This window comes from Schistocerca serialis, chromosome 3 (assembly GCF_023864345.2).
Source record: "Schistocerca serialis cubense isolate TAMUIC-IGC-003099 chromosome 3, iqSchSeri2.2, whole genome shotgun sequence".
In the NCBI taxonomy this organism is placed as follows: domain Eukaryota; kingdom Metazoa; phylum Arthropoda; class Insecta; order Orthoptera; family Acrididae; genus Schistocerca; species Schistocerca serialis.
In genome coordinates this window covers 586,961,640-586,981,110 of record NC_064640.1, presented here as the reverse complement: position 1 = coordinate 586,981,110, position 19,471 = coordinate 586,961,640, and the positions used below count along the sequence as shown (strand labels likewise).

General features: G+C 43.9%; 1 protein-coding gene across 4 annotated transcripts in view; it reads right to left on the bottom strand.

Moving 5' to 3' along the window:
• LOC126470475 (adenosine receptor A1-like) overlaps positions 1-19,471 on the bottom strand; it is a 184,767-nt gene that overhangs the window by 16,599 nt on the left and 148,697 nt on the right. For 2 of the 4 annotated variants that reach the window (XM_050098339.1, XM_050098341.1), the window contains exon 3: positions 18,220-18,420. The exons of 1 other annotated variant lie outside the window; for it this stretch is intronic. In XM_050098339.1, the coding sequence (XP_049954296.1) occupies positions 18,220-18,420 (201 nt within the window). Of the gene's footprint in view, positions 1-18,219; positions 18,421-19,471 lie in introns of those variants that run through there. One more of the 4 variants, XM_050098343.1, reaches the window with a different exon arrangement.

Here is a 19,471-nt window from a genome sequence, read left to right as displayed (position 1 = left end):
CTCCTGGAAATTGAAATAAGAACACCGTGAATTCATTGTCCCAGGAAGGGGAAACTTTATTGACACATTCCTGGGGTCAGATACATCACATGATCACACTGACAGAACCACAGGCACATAGACACAGGCAACAGAGCATGCACAATGTCGGCACTAGTACAGTGTATATCCACCTTTCGCAGCAATGCAGGCTGCTATTCTCACATGGAGACGATCGTAGAGATGCTGGATGTAGTCCTGTGGAACGGCTTGCCATGCCATTTCCACCTGGCGCCTCAGTTGGACTAGCGTTCGTGCTGGACGTGCAGACCGCGTGAGACGACGCTTCATCCCGTCCCAAACATGCTCAATGGGGGACAGATCCGGAGATCTTGCTGGCCAGGGTAGTTGACTTACACCTTCTAGAGCACGTTGGGTGGCACGGGATACATGCGGACGTGCATTGTCCTGTTGGAACAGCAGGTTCCCTTGCCGGTCTAGGAATGGTAGAACGATGGGTTCGATGACGGTTTGGATGTACCGTGCACTATTCAGTGTCCCCTCGACGATCACCAGTGGTGTACGGCCAGTGTAGGAGATCGCTCCCCACACCATGATGCCGGGTGTTGGCCCTGTGTGCCTCGGTCGTATGCAGTCCTGATTGTGGCGCTCACCTGCACGGCGCCAAACACGCATACGACCATCATTGGCACCAAGGCAGAAGCGACTCTCATCGCTGAAGACGACACGTCTCCATTCGTCCCTCCATTCACGCCTGTCGCGACACCACTGGAGGCGGGCTGCACGATGTTGGGGCGTGAGCGGAAGACGGCCTAACGGTGTGCGCGACCGTAGCCCAGCTTCATGGAGACGGTTGCGAATGGTCCTCGCCGATACCCCAGGAGCAACAGTGTCCCTAATTTGCTGGGAAGTGGCGGTGCGGTCCCCTACGGCACTGCGTAGGATCCTACGGTCTTGGCGTGCATCCGTGCGTCGCTGCGGTCCGTCCCAGGTCGACGGGCACGTGCACCTTCCGCCGACCACTGGCGACAACATCAATGTACTGTGGAGACCTCACGCCCCACGTGTTGAGCAATTCGGCGGTACGTCCACCCGGCCTCCCGCATGCCCACTACACTCCCTCGCTCAAAGTCCGTCAACTGCACATACGGTTCACGTCCACGCTGTCGTGGCATGCTACCAGTGTTAAAGACTGCGATGGAGCTCCGTATGCCACGGCAAACTGGCTGACACTGACGGCGGCGGTGCACAAATGCTGCGCAGCTAGCGCCATTCGACGGCCAACACCGCGGTTCCTGGTGTGTCCGCTGTGCCGTGCGTGTGATCATTGCTTGTACAGCCCTCTCGCAGTGTCCGGAGCAAGTATGGTGGGTCTGACACACCGGTGTCAATGTGTTCTTTTTTCCATTTCCAGGAGTGTATTAGCAGTTCACGAACTTTATCTCTAATACTTCTTATATTTTGATGAAATATGCTAATTGCTTCACTACTCGGATATCCGGCCTCCTCTGAAGATGAATATTTTGTAAGAGGGACTTCCTTTAAGTAGGGAGACCTATCAGCTGACTTAAGTCTAAAAAAGGTGCAGTTCTAACACCGACTACTACAGGAATTTTCCCATGAGTAATCCCACCACCGCCTATTTCACTGTCACCTATAAGCTCTGTGAGTGTCCCCTTCCCATAACTTTTCAGGTGCAGGCCGTGCCTAGTCGCACCCGATCTACTGACAGACGCAACTGGCACCATTGCAATGTGAGCTATGCCATGCGCCATCAGCGCCTTCTCCAGCCCTGATACAGCGTAACGTTAAGCTGCGGCACGTCGGCCAGGAATGTTATAGCAGAGAGGGCTGTGAGACGATGTCAGCCAATAGTGCTCTGACGGATCCCTCTCTAGGACGACACCGAGATGGCGGCGGCACGTAGGAGAAGGGACTATAAGAGACGCGCCGCCTGGTCGCGACCCTAGTTGAAGACGAGGCGTCCTACAAACGCTACAGCAGTGACACAGAAACTGTATTGGTTCACTTGTATTACGAATTGTAAATACTGAAGAACTTCCTTATATTTGCCTGTCGCTCCTTGCTTGCGTCACGTCTATATCTCACAAAGATAAGTATTGTAATCATTTCATTTTGTAATAAACTCCATTAATACCATTTGCTTGACTTGTTGTCTAGCGATCCGAGAAAGCAGGTTCCCTAGGCACCCTATATTAGACGACTGGGCATAACACAACAAGCCCAATGTTAACACGCCTAACAGCAGCATTAAGATGAGGCCGGTCATGATGCCGAAACAGTTTCACGTAATGCACATTAATGCCACTAGTTTGACTAGCTGTTTTATCAGATCATCACCAACTCATACTCCCCGTCCCTTTCAAGCCTGTTCCCAGCTCCACCCACAATCACTACTTGATCCCCTTCCGTAAAATGGTTAAAATGGCTCTGAGCACTATGGGATTAACATCTGAGGTTATCAGTCCCCTAGACTTAGAACTACTTAAACCTAACTAACCTAAGAATATCACACACATCCATGCCAGAGGCAGGATTCAAACTTGCGACCGTAGCAGCAGCGCGGTTCCAGACTGAAGTGCCCAGAACCGCTCGGCCACCCCGGCCGGCGGTATCTGTTTCCCTCACAATTAGTGTTAAGTTATGTTCTCAGTCACCTGAGCCAACGTTGCACTAGCCTTCACATTGCTGGTGACCTGGTACTCACTCCCTAACACATCCTGCAACTGCTGGCCCAAATTTCTGCCTTACGAACTACCTAGCAGGAGAACCGTTTTCTTTCTGTTAGAATTTGCAGCTGGCTTAGGCATCGTAACTGCTGTGGGCTGCTGAATGTCTCCTAGACCCACAACTACTAGAGGCTCCTCTCCACTAAGCTCTGACAGTTGGTCAAATCTGTTAGTTATACAGAAAGTACAGCTGTTTAAATATCTCATCCTCTTAGCTGCCTTCTTACCAAACGCCAGTTCCCATTCCCCAGCGCCCTACAGACTCCTCAGCCTATGTAGTTTCGCCTTTGCTTTTTGTAACTGCACCTGCAGGGCACAGGTCTTACGCACTGCTCCTCCATCGAATCATTTCTGCTACTAATTCCGCATTTCCACAAGAGGATCTCGCTAGAATGCCCAATGGCTTCCCCACTGCACTTCCCCCAATGAAAAGACTTTCAAGAAATCTCGAACCGTAACCCACTACTCACAAACCTAAGACGAAGACCAGACTTCTCACTCATGGTAAAATGTTAAAAATTACTGAGAAAATTACATTACCTAAGTTCAATTACAACAGTACAACAATTTAAAGGACTAACAATAGTGATCTCGAATTTCCCTCTTTACTAAGAAAGCAACTACTTTTATTAATACTATTGAACCACAACTAATATCACTACCACAAAAACTTTCACATAATTTTTTATCTCAAAATCTAGAACCAAAACTTCAGGCGACTACTGGAACACTCAACGAAATTCAACACAGTGAACGAAAGTCTTACTGAAATATTTCGCTACAAACAATAAGAAACGTCAACTGAAAACTACCGCACTAAATTTAAAAGATGATTTCAGTGCTTAAACACCTATAACAAACACAGAGACCGAAAGTTTCAGAAAGTTTATTAATCCGTTATCTCATCAAAAACTGCACGAGACACCGTTACAAACTACTAAATTTAATAAACGAATAACAGAGCACAAACTACTTTGTCAGAACATATGAACCGTTATAGCTGCAACTGCACTCCGCGAAATGTAAACACATTCCTAACATTTGGATGAACGATTGAAAACTACTAAAATTTAACATTTAAATACAGTGCATAAACGACTTTGTGAGCACTTAGCTTCAGAACCGCTACAGCTGCAACCGCACGCCGTGAAATGTAAGCACACTGTTACGATTTCCATGGGTGACGTAAGCTCACTCTAACTACACGTTTTCTGACTCCGTCTGATCTCCTCCCTTTTTCGATAACTGGTAAGGTCTGTGGAAGTCAGCAGAGAAGAGAACGGTACAGACGGCCATAGGGCTACCGCTGTCATGCGAATCTCGAATTGTTCTGTGGAACACTTCAATGGGCTTTTGAAACCACATAAAAAACACTGGAAGTCAATGGTGCATCATTTACGAGTAATGCTTTGGTCTCAAACATTACAGATGCTGTACGTGTCGGAAGCACAGACTCTCAGGGAATGTTTGAGAGAATGAGACGGCGTGGATCGGGAGTCACGCAGCCTTACGCCAGTCATCGCTAGATGGCAAATGCATCGTTTTCACAGTGGTAGGAGGCTTCACGTCATCGTAGCTCAGACAAGTGTCACGAAATATTTGGAAATTATATACAGAAAACTTGCTCGTGATGCAATCTGCCTGTTAGTAAAAACCCATATACAAATCCCTACAATAGTTCCTAATATTTTTAACAGGTTACAAATGCAGTGTAAGTTCGTAATCGCAAAAAAATATTTTTTGTGTGATATAATTACAAACCAAAAATTTTAGAATTTTTTCCTTTACACTTACTGTTAAACCGAGCTTCCTGCCAAATTTCGTGATTTTAGTTTAACGGGAAGTACCCTAAGCGTTTGGATGGATGAGACTGTATCAAAAAACGGGTCTATATTTTTATTGGAATGACTTAGAAGCGTAAAGTTTTTGCACCTCAGATCTTAGCATGTGATATAAACGTCAGCTTGATATCTGTAACCGTTCCTGAGAAAAAACACATACAAACAGAAGGACAACGAAGTAATATTAAAAGTGTTCCGTTTCTGCCGACTGAGGAACGGCGCCCTAAAAATAAGAGTTTTTGTTGTCAGCAATATTCCGAGTTACGAGTCGGGGAGATGAACAGCTGTTGAAGCGAAATACACTCCTGGAAATGGAAAAAAGAACACATTGACACCGGTGTGTCAGACCCACTATACTTGCTCCGGACACCGCGAGAGGGCTGTACAAGCAATGATCACACGCACGGCACAGCGGACACACCAGGAACCGCGGTGTTGGCCGTCGAATGGCGCTAGCTGCGCAGCATTTGTGCACCGCCGCCGTCAGTGTCAGCCAGTTTGCCGTGGCATACGGAGCTCCATCGCAGTCTTTAACACTGGTAGCATGCCGCGACAGCGTGGACGTGAACCGTATGTGCAGTTGACGGACTTTGAGCGAGGGAGTGTAGTGGGCATGAGGGAGGCCGGGTGGACGTACCGCCGAATTGCTCAACACGTGGGGCGTGAGGTCTCCACAGTACATCGATGTTGTCGCCAGTGGTCGGCGGAAGGTGCACGTGCCCGTCGACCTGGGACCGGACCGCAGCGACGCACGGATGCACGCCAAGACCGTAAGATCCTATGCAGTGCCGTAGGGGACCGCACCGCCACCTCCCAGCAAATTAGGGACACTGTTGCTCCTGGGGTATCGGCGAGGACCATTCGCAACCGTCTCCATGAAGCTGGGCTACGGTCGCGCACACCGTTAGGCCGTCTTCCGCTCACGCCCCAACATCGTGCAGCCCGCCTCCAGTGGTGTCGCGACAGGCGTGAATGGAGGGACGAATGGAGACGTGTCGTCTCCAGCGATTAGAGTCGCTTCTGCCTTGGTGCCAATGATGGTCGTATGCGTGTTTGGCGCCGTGCAGGTGAGCGCCACAATCAGGACTGCATACGACCGAGGCACACAGGGCCAACACCCGGCATCATGGTGTGGGGAGCGATCTCCTACACTGGCCGTACACCACTGGTGATCGTCGAGGGGACACTGAATAGTGCACGGTACATCCAAACCGTCATCGAACCCATCGTTCTACCATTCCTAGACCGGCAACGGAACTTGCTGTTCCAACAGGACAATGCACGTCCGCATGTATCCCGTGCCACCCAACGTGCTCTAGAAGGTGTAAGTCAACTACCCTGGCCAGCAAGATCTCCGGATCTGTCCCCCATTGAGCATGTTTGGGACTGGATGAAGCGTCGTCTCACGCGGTCTGCACGTCCAGCACGAACGCTGGTCCAACTGAGGTGCCAGGTGGAAATGGCATGGCAAGCCGTTCCACAGGACTACATCCAGCATCTCTACGATCGTCTCCATGGGAGAATAGCAGCCTGCATTGCTGCGAAAGGTGGATATACACTGTACTAGTGCCGACATTGTGCATGCTCTGTTGCCTGTGTCTATGTGCCTGTGGTTCTGTCAGTGTGATCATGTGATGTATCTGACCCCAGGAATGTGTCAATAAAGTTTCCCCTTCCTGGGACAATGAATTCAAGGTGTTCTTATTTCAATTTCCAGGAGTGTATTACCTATCTAGCTTTATTCTTGTCCTAATTGGATTACGCTTACTATATGTTTACAACTCTCTCTCGGAGAAATATCTTATTATGTAGAGATTTACAATGACGAAATAATACAATGTTGCAAAAATATATGAATAATATCAGGGGAGCATCACCGACCAGTGTTCCAGATGAAACGACGGCATTAACAGAAACTAACAAAAAAAGGAGAGAGAGTGTTACTTACGTGGTCAAGAATTTTCCAAGTTTAAAGCTCAGCGTGTGAAAATGTGCGAAACATTATGAAGAGAGAAAAGTCTGTTTTGAAACCGTATCGCTGAAGTTCGCTGAGAAAAGAAGTATCGTTACTTGAGACAGCGCCATTTCAGCAGGTCATGATCGTCCCGAAGCAAAATTAATGACTGCACTGTTTTATTGCCACTATAAGCAACATTCATTAATGCAAATTAACAGTAACGTAGTGAGCATCGAAAGAATAAAACTTTCTGTGGAATTAGGAGATAAGGACTTCATGAATGAGGATGTCATTACGAAATGAGTCTATGGAAACAGCTGCATCAACATTCACATTTGATTCGGAAGTGCTGCTCGATTATTTTATTAGACGGATTATTTGTATGAAACTTTCGATTCATTGCTGTAAGATCTGTAAGATGCGACGTTCATGCAAATTGTGGAAACGTCAACGTATTTCCAAGAATGCTGTCCATCACGACAATACTTTAGACATAAAAATGTCTGAAATAACTATTAACAATACATTCTCCCCTTTGAGGAGGCCTGTCTATGGTTCGTTGTAAGTGAAAGTTTCTGCTCTTCTGTGCTTTACTTCTAACCTTGCTTCAACCAGAAATTAACAGCAAACGGCTATGGGTCGAATGGACTTTTGATTACACTGATAAACAAATAGCCGATATCTGACAAGATTTTTACATTTTATAATGCAGATATAATCCTGATATTAAATCCGAAAACAGTTTTGCAGCTTTAGTTTTCGTAGAACCCCGTTCGTCCGTTCGTAGAAAGTATTTACTTCATCTTTATGTTTACGTCATCTCCAGCGCCGTAAATATCCAGGTAGCCTCCAGTAAAACCATCCTTTGCTTAGGAATATCTTCATACATCGAAATATTTTCACGTTGAATTACAGTATTATATGAAGCCTCGAACACATCGTCAGAACATCGCGACTGTTCATTGAATCAAATTTCAGAAGCAGTGAGGTACCCAACGTAAGCAGGAGGGCTTAAACAAACAGGAGGGCTGAGAAAGCATAAACACCATTTGCTGCTTCAGATCACGTTTAAATTTCGTACTATGGTTTTGAACTGTCCTTTGTGGTTTCAAAGTATATACCAGAGCAAAAACTGCAAATGCTCCAAAAGGTCCAGATCTCGTTCAATAGGGCTGCAGCTCTACGATATCCTTAGAGTGGGTGAGTGGGTGGGTGTTGTCGGCTGTATCGAAAATTGTCAAGAATGTCGTCCACTAGCTCATCGCATTACTCCAAGCCCCAAGGTAAATGGTGGTTTCATTGCTGCCCTTTATACCAGCTCCTGAGGAATTTTCGTGTCGATTCTGAATGGCGGTTTGTCTGAAATGCTTTCCTCGGTCACCCGTAAGAAAACCGCGTGATTTCAGCGTTGCGTGTCGCAGTTCTGACCTCTATCGCAGAGGCCTTAAAAGAACGGTTGAAATATGGGTAAGAGTGGGTGTGACGAGCATCCCATCCTGTGACAAGTCCACTATGGCGTTGGACAGAATTTTGCTGAAGTTTGGTGCCAATGTGAGATCATTAACTCACTTTAAACCACATGTGAACTTCTGAAAATGGTTCAAATGGCTCTGAGCACTATGGGACTTAACAGCTGTGGTCATCAGTCCCCTAGAACTTAGAACTACTTAAACCTAACTAACCTAAGCACATCACACACATCCATGCCCGAGGCAGGATTCGAACCTGCGACCGTAGCAGTCGCGCGGTTCCGGACTGCGCGCCTAGAACCGCGAAACCACCGCGGCCGGCTGAACTTCTGAGCTATGGCCTTGTTTCCGTATGTGTCGACACCTTGCTGTTCGAAGCGTCGCCGTCAAAAGGGTGACATCGCAATGCGCCGCACTTTTACACCACTGCAGAAGAATGTTGTAGGAAAATTTGAGTCAAATTTCAAACTTAAGCGTCGCAATGAGAGACAACTGCAGGTTTTCGAAGAAGTTAACTTTTAATTGTGTTGTGCAGTGTATAATGATTACTTATCACGTCAAGATCGCCTTGTAATTACAGTGTTAATAACTGGTTTCAGCACTTCATTGGCATATTCAGATGTGATTAACCCACAATGAGGTTCGACATATTGTGTGCAACCCATTTATACGCTCTGAACACCCTGAAGAGTTATAAACTGATTCAATGAATTACACGTAATGTCATCTAATAGTTAGTGAAATTAAAACATTGCTGTGTAGTATTTATACAGAACTTATGGAAGAAAGTGGTACATGAATTAGGACGAAGAAGAAAAGATAAGGCCATAATGAAGACGTTGTTGATAAAAGTGAGCTCTATGTCCACTTATGTCTGATTTAGGCAAATATTCTTCATATTTCACGACTAAATAAGTGATTGCTCCTAGGTGGTGTGTTTAGTTTGTGAGTTGTGGCCATATATTTTGATAATCACTTCTAATGAGAAAACCAGCGTTCACCCATTTTATCGAACATATCACCCTCGTACGTGCTGAGAAGAGAAGGAAAAGAGGTTCTTTATTCTATCAATCGTTAGTGATTTGCACAGAAGGTACTGCAGGCCAAATTGTGCATATGTATTTAAAGAAGAATGAAGAATAATGTCTTTTAATGCGCTCTTACTACAGTAAATTGCTTCACATTTGGTTGCGATGGCCGAAGGCTCTTAAAGGCTCCTCATTTCTTTGTCTCAGTTACAAACGAGTCTCGAGCTACACGAAACGCGCATTAGTGGTTGCTGTAACGACATTAGCTTCTCTAAGAGTCTCAGGTGGTTACGCAGTATAGCACTCCATCTGTTATCTTAATGAGTAAGGAAGGCTCACACGCAAATAAGATGGCTTCTTTGGAAGCTACTTCTGTGTCTCTGAAATACAAAAAACATTATACAAACCATAGAAACACAATACTGGTGATTTGTCAAACGTTAACCCTGGGCCAGAAAATTTAATTACAGTGGAGGATGACGAAAGTTAGACAACAGATCAAAATACTAAACAGAACAAAACCGATAAGAGCTAACAGAAATTGCACTGAGTGGTATTTTTGATGGGTACCCTTAACTGTCAGCCAAATTCTAGAAACAGAGATCCCACCAAGGGCAAGAAATACATTAAAGTACAACAGAATGAGAAGAACAGTAAATTGTCGAAATACCACATAATATGAAGTTAGCAGAATAACTCAGCCTGCAGCAAAGCTGAAAGTCTGAACAAAATGCAACAGACGGTTCAGTAATTACCGCAGCCATTTTGTGAATCGAACCAAACTGTAATAAAAGGCAAGGAATGTAGGTAATAGTAGCGCAGAAATATTCGGTTCCTTAGTCATCAGGATAGACTTAAAAAACGAGCGAAATAGAATAAGAAAAAAACGTTCTGTGCAATGAGTGCCGCGAAATCTTGCGAATGGGTGGTGACCACCAGTTGGTAGTCGACTACTGAAGCCTATGCAGCGCATTTGTCTCCGTGCCATTGTGACAGAAATGGGAAATCGAAGCCACACATTCAACTCGGTGGTGATTTGATCCAGAGCAAATCGTTGATCATACAGTATGGCTCTGTGGAGGCGATGTGACATCCATTCGCCGAACACTTGTGACCTTCCTGTGTGGCAGTTTATTCGCGTGGAAACATTGCATCTGCGAAACTGAGAATCTACATTAGAGACAGTTGACCCAGAATTCGTATGTAATCGCAGATATGCTATGACCTGTCCGCCTTGCACAGATTACCGTCCCATTTTCAAAGTCGGATAACCCCCTACCTGTCGCCATGGTCCCTGCAAACGTTTGTGAAACAGACTGTTTATTATCTACACAGGGCCATTCGCCACATCTAGTTGCAATAGTCAGGCGTCATATATGTCATATTTGAAAATGGGACAACTGTATTCTGCTTTTATATTAATTTCAAGGCTGTTGTGAAGCTTTGATACCGGGTTGCTGTTGAATTCATTGTAATGTGCTACACTGATGATAATATTTAGCTGCCGAGCGGTCTGGGGCGCTGCAGTCATGGACTGTGCGGCTGTTCCCGGCGGAGGTTCGAGTCCTCCCTCATGGTTGGGTGTGTGTGTTTATCCTTAGGATAATTTAGGTTAAGTAGTGTGTAGTCTTAGGGACTGATGACCTTAGCAGTTAAGTCCCATAAGATTTCCCACACATTTGAACAATATTTAGTTGTTCTTGATAGTTATTTTTGTTTACGACTGTTCTGCATACTCGGCATATCATATATCTGGCTGCAGTTTTTGAGAATGTGGGTGGTTTGATTCCTAGCTAATTACCATGTCTATAGCTGTTTCGCTTCTGAAAATGTTGAATTTGTGTCTCCTGTTAGATTTTGTGATTTGGATGATGAGATACAGTATTGTGTCTTCTGTCTGTATTTCCGTAGTCGACTGAATGTTGTAGTGTATAGTATTTATATGCCTGTTAACTGTTCGTATGTTCTTGTGGTCTGTCAGTGAATCATATCTGTACCTGTTTGTTTCTGTTATAGCCGGCCGGAGTGACCGTGCGGTTGTAGGCGCTACAGTCTGGAGCCAAGCGACCGCTACGGTCTCAGGTTCGAATCCTGCCTCGGCCATGGATGTGTGTGATGTCCTTAGGTTAGTTAGGTTTAATTAGCTCTAAGTTCTAGGCAACTGATGACCTCAGAAGTTAATTCGCATAGTGCTCCAAGCCATTTGAAGCAATCTTTTTCTACTATACCTACAAAAAATCTCTTTTCAGTGTTATTCATTAGGAAAAAATGGCAGCTATCAGTGTATATAGAACACCTCTAGGCAAAAAGGACTGTCAAGGAAAACTATGATCATTAGCATTGTAGAAAATAATGGATGCTATGATCAAGACACGAGTGGAGGCGTCGGAAACCAGGAAAGCCGCGGGGTGTTAGGTGCCTTGGCACGTTGGCGCGGTTCGCGCTGCTACTACCACCCCCCCCCCCCCCCCCCGGTCGGAGGCATGGCATGGGTGGGTGTGTTGTCCTTAGCGTAGGTTAGTTTAAGTTAAATTGAGTAGTGTGTAAGGCTAGGGACTTATGACCTCAGCAGTTTGGTCCCACAGGAACTTACGACGACCCAGGAGAGAAACTGGTGAAGCCTGAAGGAGGAAAGGTCGCCTGCGGAGGAAAACACGGTGCCAAGCAGCAGTCGAGCTAAGCAAGGTTGACTGACGGCGGACAACACTCAGACTACGATAACCCCACAACGGCCTACACAGCAACGAGGTGCGAAGCCAATAACTTTGCCACAACGATGTCAACAGGTCAACAACAAAGAGAGACACAAATCGTGACATGACCAAAGAGAAGAACCAAGTGTGGAGCGAGGTTTTTATCGACTAGTTCATGTTATAGTGATGATATTAACCGACAATATCAGATGCGAGTACAGAGATAACTCTGGGGAGATATTTACCCCGGCTGCAAGGAACACTAGTGGCGGCGTAATCACGTGGCGAGACTGGTGGAGCGCTCGCAATGAGAGCACAACGCTGCGGCAATACTATGCCTCCTAACGGCCATCTAGATAGATTTTCATCGATGGAGATTCAACTTATATAGAGCGCGATGTAGCAACACGTAGCAGTAACACACAATGGAAATCACACCAGAAACATTTTACCATAACGGAAACCAATATGGTGCACCATATCGTACCACAGTTAACTGTCATAAGATTGGCAACATCTTCAAAAAACGTAACACTGGTATCTCGTTTAGAAAAACAACGCACCTTAAAATATATTCGAATGACGCAAACTGATGAAAAATGGCTCCAAATATTAAGAATATTTCCGAGATATGGATATCAACAGCTTTTTAGAAGGAAACTGTACGGTATTTTTGATTCCAGAATAGGAGTTCTAGGTATGTTCTGATGCATTTTATGCATTCTCCATAAGTTAGTACATTGTCAGTTAATACTTATTCCTAAAACTCATTTGCAAACCTAAAAGAGTTAAGAAATTAATTATGCTACGATATTAAATATCTTACGAACAACATAAATTAAATAAACTGGCTTTATCTCAGTATTAGTGACCTTTGTAGACTGATTCCTCTGTACTTCGCCCGGCCCGGGTGGCCGAGTGGTTCTAGGCGCTACAGTCTGGAACCGCGCGACTGCTACGGTCGCAGGTTCGAGGAGGAGGATATTAGTGTTTAACGTCCCGTCGACAACGAGGTCATTAGAGACGGAACGCAAGCTCGGGTGAGGGAAGGATGTGGAAGGAAATCGGCCGTGCCCTTTCAAAGGAACCATCCCGGCATTTGCTTGAAGCGATTTAGGGATATCACGGAAAACCTAAATCAGGATGGCCGGAGACGGGATTGAACCGTCGTCCTCCCGAATGCGAGTCCAGTGTGCTAACCACTCCGCCACCCGCAGGTTCGAATCCTGCCTCGGGCATGGATGTATGTGATGTCCTTAGGTTAGTTAGGTTTAAGTAGTTCTAAGTTCTAGGGGACTGATGACCTCAGCAGTTAAGTCCCATAGTGCTCAGAGACATTTGAACAAGCCTACCTGTATCAACATGCAGTACTCTTAAAACATTTTTTGCGTCCTTACTTCTATGCAGTGAATGATAATTTCAACTTACGTTCAATCGCACAGAGATTGTGTCCTGGAAAAATATTTTCAACAGACTACTATTTAGGGCCGCTGGGCTGATCTTGAGAGATACGTTACTGTATTCCTCAAACCATTTCCACGGTGATAGAAAATCTGAAGGAGGCATTCCATTTATTCCTATGCATCTCACATAGACCGTTGTTATCAGTATATGTTACCTTGATGTTTGTGCTGTATATGTGGTCTGGATACTAACAGTCATTGGTGACATTAATAGTGCTGTACTGAAATGGCACATTTAGCTTGATGGAATTCGACCTTGCTATATTTTCTACGGTAAATCCATGATCGGCACTTGTGCAGTAATGTTTCGGTTATCGTTAATATTGTAATTTATCTTTGATTTTTGAGACAAAATAGGGTATAGAATTTCTGTGTAGTTTCTATAAGTGTCTTGTTTCAACTTACTATTTTTGTATGGGAATATATAATTATGTGATGATGCTGGGCCAATTACCGTATTAAAGAAGATTTTATTTCAAGAAGCGATACTCTTTAGTTAACTGGTGTTCAGCTTCCGAAGTGTCTTAAAATATCGCTTCTGTTCTACGGATATTGAGAGTGGCCGTGACAAAGTAGTTTATACTGTACAAGGGGAAGGTAGCAGAGTGCTCAAACTATACGGCCAACACAGCTATGCCACAAGCAGAGAAAAGAAGTACATTGTGATGCCTACGAGCCGTGTGGAGCTCCTGCAGCGTCGCTGTTCAGAAATCGCTTCGGATAACAACAGAAGTGGACTCATCCCGACAGTTAAGCTGCACGGACGTAGGTCCAGTTTTCATGGCTCTCAAGGTGGTAGCGCTCATCTGAATTCATACTGAGATTCGGCTCTGGGACGATGTCCGTCTCAGATTCTCTACTGCCAGTTTTGTCAAAGAAATAAGAAGATCGGCCACCGCGATGCGCATCCTAAAATTATGTTTGAGATTAAGGTGGCATCTCCAATTGTATGAAATAAATCTGTACGTTTGAATGGACGCTGTCCTATGAATCTGATGATGAACTGGATTTAAGGTAGAAGTTAGCAAATTCTGTGTGCAGCTGATTGCTGAAAATTATGTGACTTCCCGCCAGTGACTGTTCTTATTGCCTCATGACATGTAACTGAGTGTCTGAATCAGTTATCAAGGCAATGATGTCGCTTTCGAGGAGAAATGGACTCAAACTCCAGATTGACCAAGCAGATCTGTGCTTTCCGCTGTTTTAGTGACTGTGAGCCAACTCCAACGTCGTTCCTTCGGTAAGGTGAAAACAGATTTTTCAATAAAGCTGAATCCTTAGTGTTACTTCACTATTAACGTTCATTTATGATATTTTATGACAGTTAGAGGTGTCTAAATGCGTTTGTAAATTACTGTGATGTTATGAATCTTCAGTTTTCATCCAATGTGACCAGTGGTTGCTGATACGAAGTTGTGAAAATGAGACTATAGACAACTGCTGTTAATCTGTTGAGAAAAAAAAATCAGTTTGTATTCTAAATAGCTTTGAACAAATATAGATCTTACTGATATTATCTGAATACACGGGTTTTAAAATTACGGGGAAATAGGAATTTTTGCTCGGCCGAAATATTATTTCAATGAACTTCTCTCACATGCGTTATAACCATTTTTGTTCTTGGAATTAGATTTCATTCCTGAAGGTAACACAAACTGAATTCTGTGCTATAAATCATGACTATACAGAACTCAAAGATCTGACTCCATAGAAAAATAAGTACCGATAGAAGGTCTAGCAACCAAGACGAAAATGTTGAGCTTCCTGACTCATCTTCATTCAGTGCCAACTTGTTTTCTGTCTCTAAATGTCTCGTTATCGACTGAATGATAATCATAATGCTGTAATGTTCCTTCTTTCTTTCATCAAATGTACCCTGTTTGTATTTTTAAAGTTCGAACAAGACGATTGAAATTTGTATCTTGTACTTTAGGTAAACGACAATTTAGCTTCAGGCTTAGCCGTATTTTACGAACGTTCCCAGTGTTCGCCTTGTAAAATGGTGACGTGCTGTAAACAGAGATCCGAAACCTGCTTATGGGCAGTATCATAGCTCAACAGTCATGACTGATTTGATATAAACTGTGTTATAGAAAAGGAAACCTTCTAGTCCAGTTTCAAGGAGACGGTTTGCATGGTTCTTCCAACATAACAGTTCCAAAAAGAAAACTAACGATATATCTTTTATAGGAAAAACCCGTATGGACTGTAACATTACAACAGTGACAGAGAGATGGTGATATCTGACATTTTCTTATGCTTTCAATATGCAAGGAAATTAATAGAAGATTATGATTATGATTTTTACGAAGAGCTGAGATAAAGACGTGAGCGAAGTACACTCCCAAAACAGAAGCTACTATTTACGATTAAGACTATCCACTGTATGGATATTAAAAATGCTTGTAACACTCACGGATGGTTTGCTATTTTTCTTGATAGATTTATGTTTATATTCCTCTGCATATTTACTTATTAGGGCATTGAATTACTGCTAAAACAAATTTGTCCTATGATAATTAGAGAGACATTTCTTCACTACCTAGCACATGTCTCATCCCGGGTTCAACTCGAAACACCATATGTGCTTCAGTTTCAGAAAATCCTCTGATTGCAGGCACAACGGATGGTTTGCTATTTTTCTTGATAGATGCCTATTTCTGTTTATATTCCTGTGCATATTTACTTATTAGGGCATTGAATTACTGCTAAAACAAGTTTGTCTTATGATAATTAGGGAGACACTTCTTCACTACCTAGCACATGCCTCGTCCCGGATTCTCCAGTTTCAGAAAATCCTCTGATTGCATACTCAACGACCTATACACCGTTAGAAGATGGTAATAGATTTATTCCGTTTAGCAGCTATGAAAAAATACCAGTTCACTAACGCATGTCGAAATTGATAATCCTAATATTACGGAAATAATGAGCACGCTAACAACGTAAACGTAAATCTGCGCATATTTACGAACGTCAGCAAAGCGTCCAATGCATACAATCATATTACATGGAGGAAGCGCTATCACTTTCTGCAGTAGCATGCCACTGTGAGGAACAATTAGTTTGGGAAGAGAGACTTTTTTGCATTGTTACCGGTGATTATCGGATCGAGAGAGAGGGAATGAACGAAACTAGGGCTGTTGATAAAATATCGATATGTCCATATATTTTCCAAAATGTCTTCATATATATCGGCGAGGATTTTCCCAGATACATCGATATATCGCTATAAAAGTGTTAATGTCGAGTGGTGATTTTTTTTACATTATATTATTTCACAATTTTCGGTAAATATTTAACGCTTTTCTTTTGAAGTAGTGGTAGAGCATAATTTCACTTTCACTGTGTGAAGGAATCTTACTACTTGTTAGCTTTCGTTACGTCCAGTCTTTGTATATGAATGTGTGAAGCAAATATAGATCACACAAAAGAAGAAGTCCGATTTTACTGGGGCCTGGGAAGGGGTGTGTGTGTGTGGGGGGGGGGAAGTGGGGGTGACGATGTGAATGGAATAACGAGATTTCCGATGTGAAGAACAAGAAAGTTGCGTTAAAAAACGATTTTTAACGCAAGTAGTGTGCTATTTCTCGACATCGGCATTCTTCAAAAACAGTTTCTGGAAATAGTGAACAAAAATCATAATGTCGAGATTGGTCTTTGTGGTAGGTGGGGACGTGTGAGGTGAAATGGTGACGTAACCCGCGCTCGGCGGTACGGGCGGAAACTGCAACGTTTAGCTTCACCACGCAGCTTTGAAACTGTAACTGGCAGGTCGCTGGCGTTGGCAGAAATGAAAAGATACTTATATACAGTTACCATTGTTAGCAAAGTGGTTATCGCCAGTCCTGAACGCGCATCGTTTTCCTTTCAATTCTTGCACTAAGGGGGACATGCAGAATCCTAGCTTGTTGATGTACAGGATATCTTATAATAAAATACGTCAGTATAAAACTCTGAAACTGGCACTATATTTACAACGTGTGGCCGATATAATTATAGGCCGGTACGTCGGTATTTTTTCCCGCGACACATAGATTCTTTTTTCGATATATCGAGAGGCAATAATGATGTCTTTAAATACAGATATATCGAATTACCGATATTTTTAAGAAATCAACAGACCTAGACGAAACCTTGTGACTGCTCGTTACGTACTTCTCTAGCAGGGTACTAAGGGAGTCTCAGCCCGTTCTGTCTATATCTCGTGGAACAGTCACCATGACGAGTGTCATATCGCGCTGCAGAGAAGTATCAAGAATGTTTGTAATTTAGCGTCCCGTTGACCTTGAGACCGTTAGAGACTGACTATTAGGTTAATTGCAGAGTGACGGTGAAGGAAACCAGTCTTTGTCTCTTTGAATAAGTTATTTCACTGTTCGGTTCAAATGACAACTGTATAATATAGAAAATGTAAAGCAAGTCGGGTGATCGGGGTTCAGAAAACAGCTCCACCCGAATACGAGTCTAGTGTTCTCAGTGCATAAATCAATGTATATACCCCTTTTGATTGCCAAATAGGCAAGGAAAATTTATTTTGTAAACGCCATTCGACTATGCTACCTTCTGGTCAGCTATCAGAACGATACTGTAATTAAATAATCCTGGTTACAGAGGCAATTCAGGAATAAATGTTCACCAGTATTTGAATATTGTGCTTTCGTTTCGGCCGGCCGAAGTGGCCGTGCGGTTAAAGGCGCTGCAGTCTGGAACCGCAAGACCGCTACGGTCGCAGGTTCGAATCCTGCCTCGGACATGGATGTGTGTGATGTCCTTAGGTTAGTTAGGTTTAAGTAGTTCTAAGTTCTAGGGGACTAATGACCTCAGCAGTTGTGTCCCATACTGCTCAGAGCCATTTTTTTGCTTTCGTTTCACAGCATGTAGGAGGATATAACAACGTTATTTCATATTTTAATCAGGTAGATCTAATGATGATAAATTTTTCGCTCGACCCTGGGTGAAAAATACTCGAGCTTTAAGAACTGTAGTACAGAATGTGTTTAGATAGGCAGACTAACCTGTGAATCCGGTAATGCACCAGTGCCACGACCACGATGATGCCGCCGTGGGTTGCGATCCCGGCTGCTATCATGTAACCCAGAGGAACGATTTTGTCCAGTTCGCATTCAGCTCCAGGCTCCCATTTATTCCACGCAAAGAGTGATAGATTTATCATTATGGAGGCCAGCCATACAGTTGCGATTATGACAGCCCATCGCCTGTAAAACAATGGATTTGGTTGTTGAGTTGAAGATTATTATTATTCATATAGGAAGTACTGTACGACAATTGTCAAGAAATACAGGGAATTCATCTAAATGTCATGACCACCCCAGAAGCCTCGTAACATATATTGGTCGCATATTTCGTCATACGATCTGTATCTTGAGAAACCTGTTCTCATGCTATCTGATTTATACCGATCGTAACTTCGTTAGATTTTCCTTATGCTGTTACTTCTGACAGTCTGTCCTGGCATTGACACTGTTTACCGCTCATGCGAATCTGGCGTGATAATTTAAAGTGTCCGCCCCGATAGCTGAGCGATCGGTAACTCAGCGTGTTCGGTTAGAGGGTTAGCTGCCCTCTGTAATAACAGAACTGAACTAACCGATCAACGACGAACGGGTGTCTCAAGACGTCCGCCCCGAGCAGATGCAACGAACGAAAGCGAACAAAATGAGATTTTTATGTCGGCACGGTAGCTAAGCGTGTAGAGTCAGAGGGTTAGCTACCCTCTGTAACATGGTCAGCGTGACAGATTGCCGTCCTACGGGCCCGGGTTCGATTCCCGGCTGGGTCGGCGATTTTCTCCGCTCAGGGACTGGGTGTTGTGCTGTCTTCATGATTTCATCCCCATCCGGCGCGCAGGTCGCCCAATGTGGCGTCGGGTGTAATAAGACCTGCACCAAGGCGGCCGGACCTGCCAGCAATGGGCCTCCCTGCCAATGACGCCAAACGCTCATTTCCATTTTTTTCCATTTAAAGTAACCTGTTTCAGAGTACCGACTGCGTACTGTACTGAGTAGCACTGTCCGTCGTTTTCAAATCACTGCGGGGCCCTTATTTTCAGTAACTGACTGAAGTCGAATGCATTGGATTTCACATATAATTTTAAGTTTTATTACTCGCTTTTTATACTCTGAATAAGGTCTTACTCTGTACTGAATTTCATTATATGACTATAAGAGTAAAACGTGATATAATGTACTTGCATCTGACGACACGGTGACTGCAGGACTCGACTTTTTCCTGTTTTATCGCCATCAA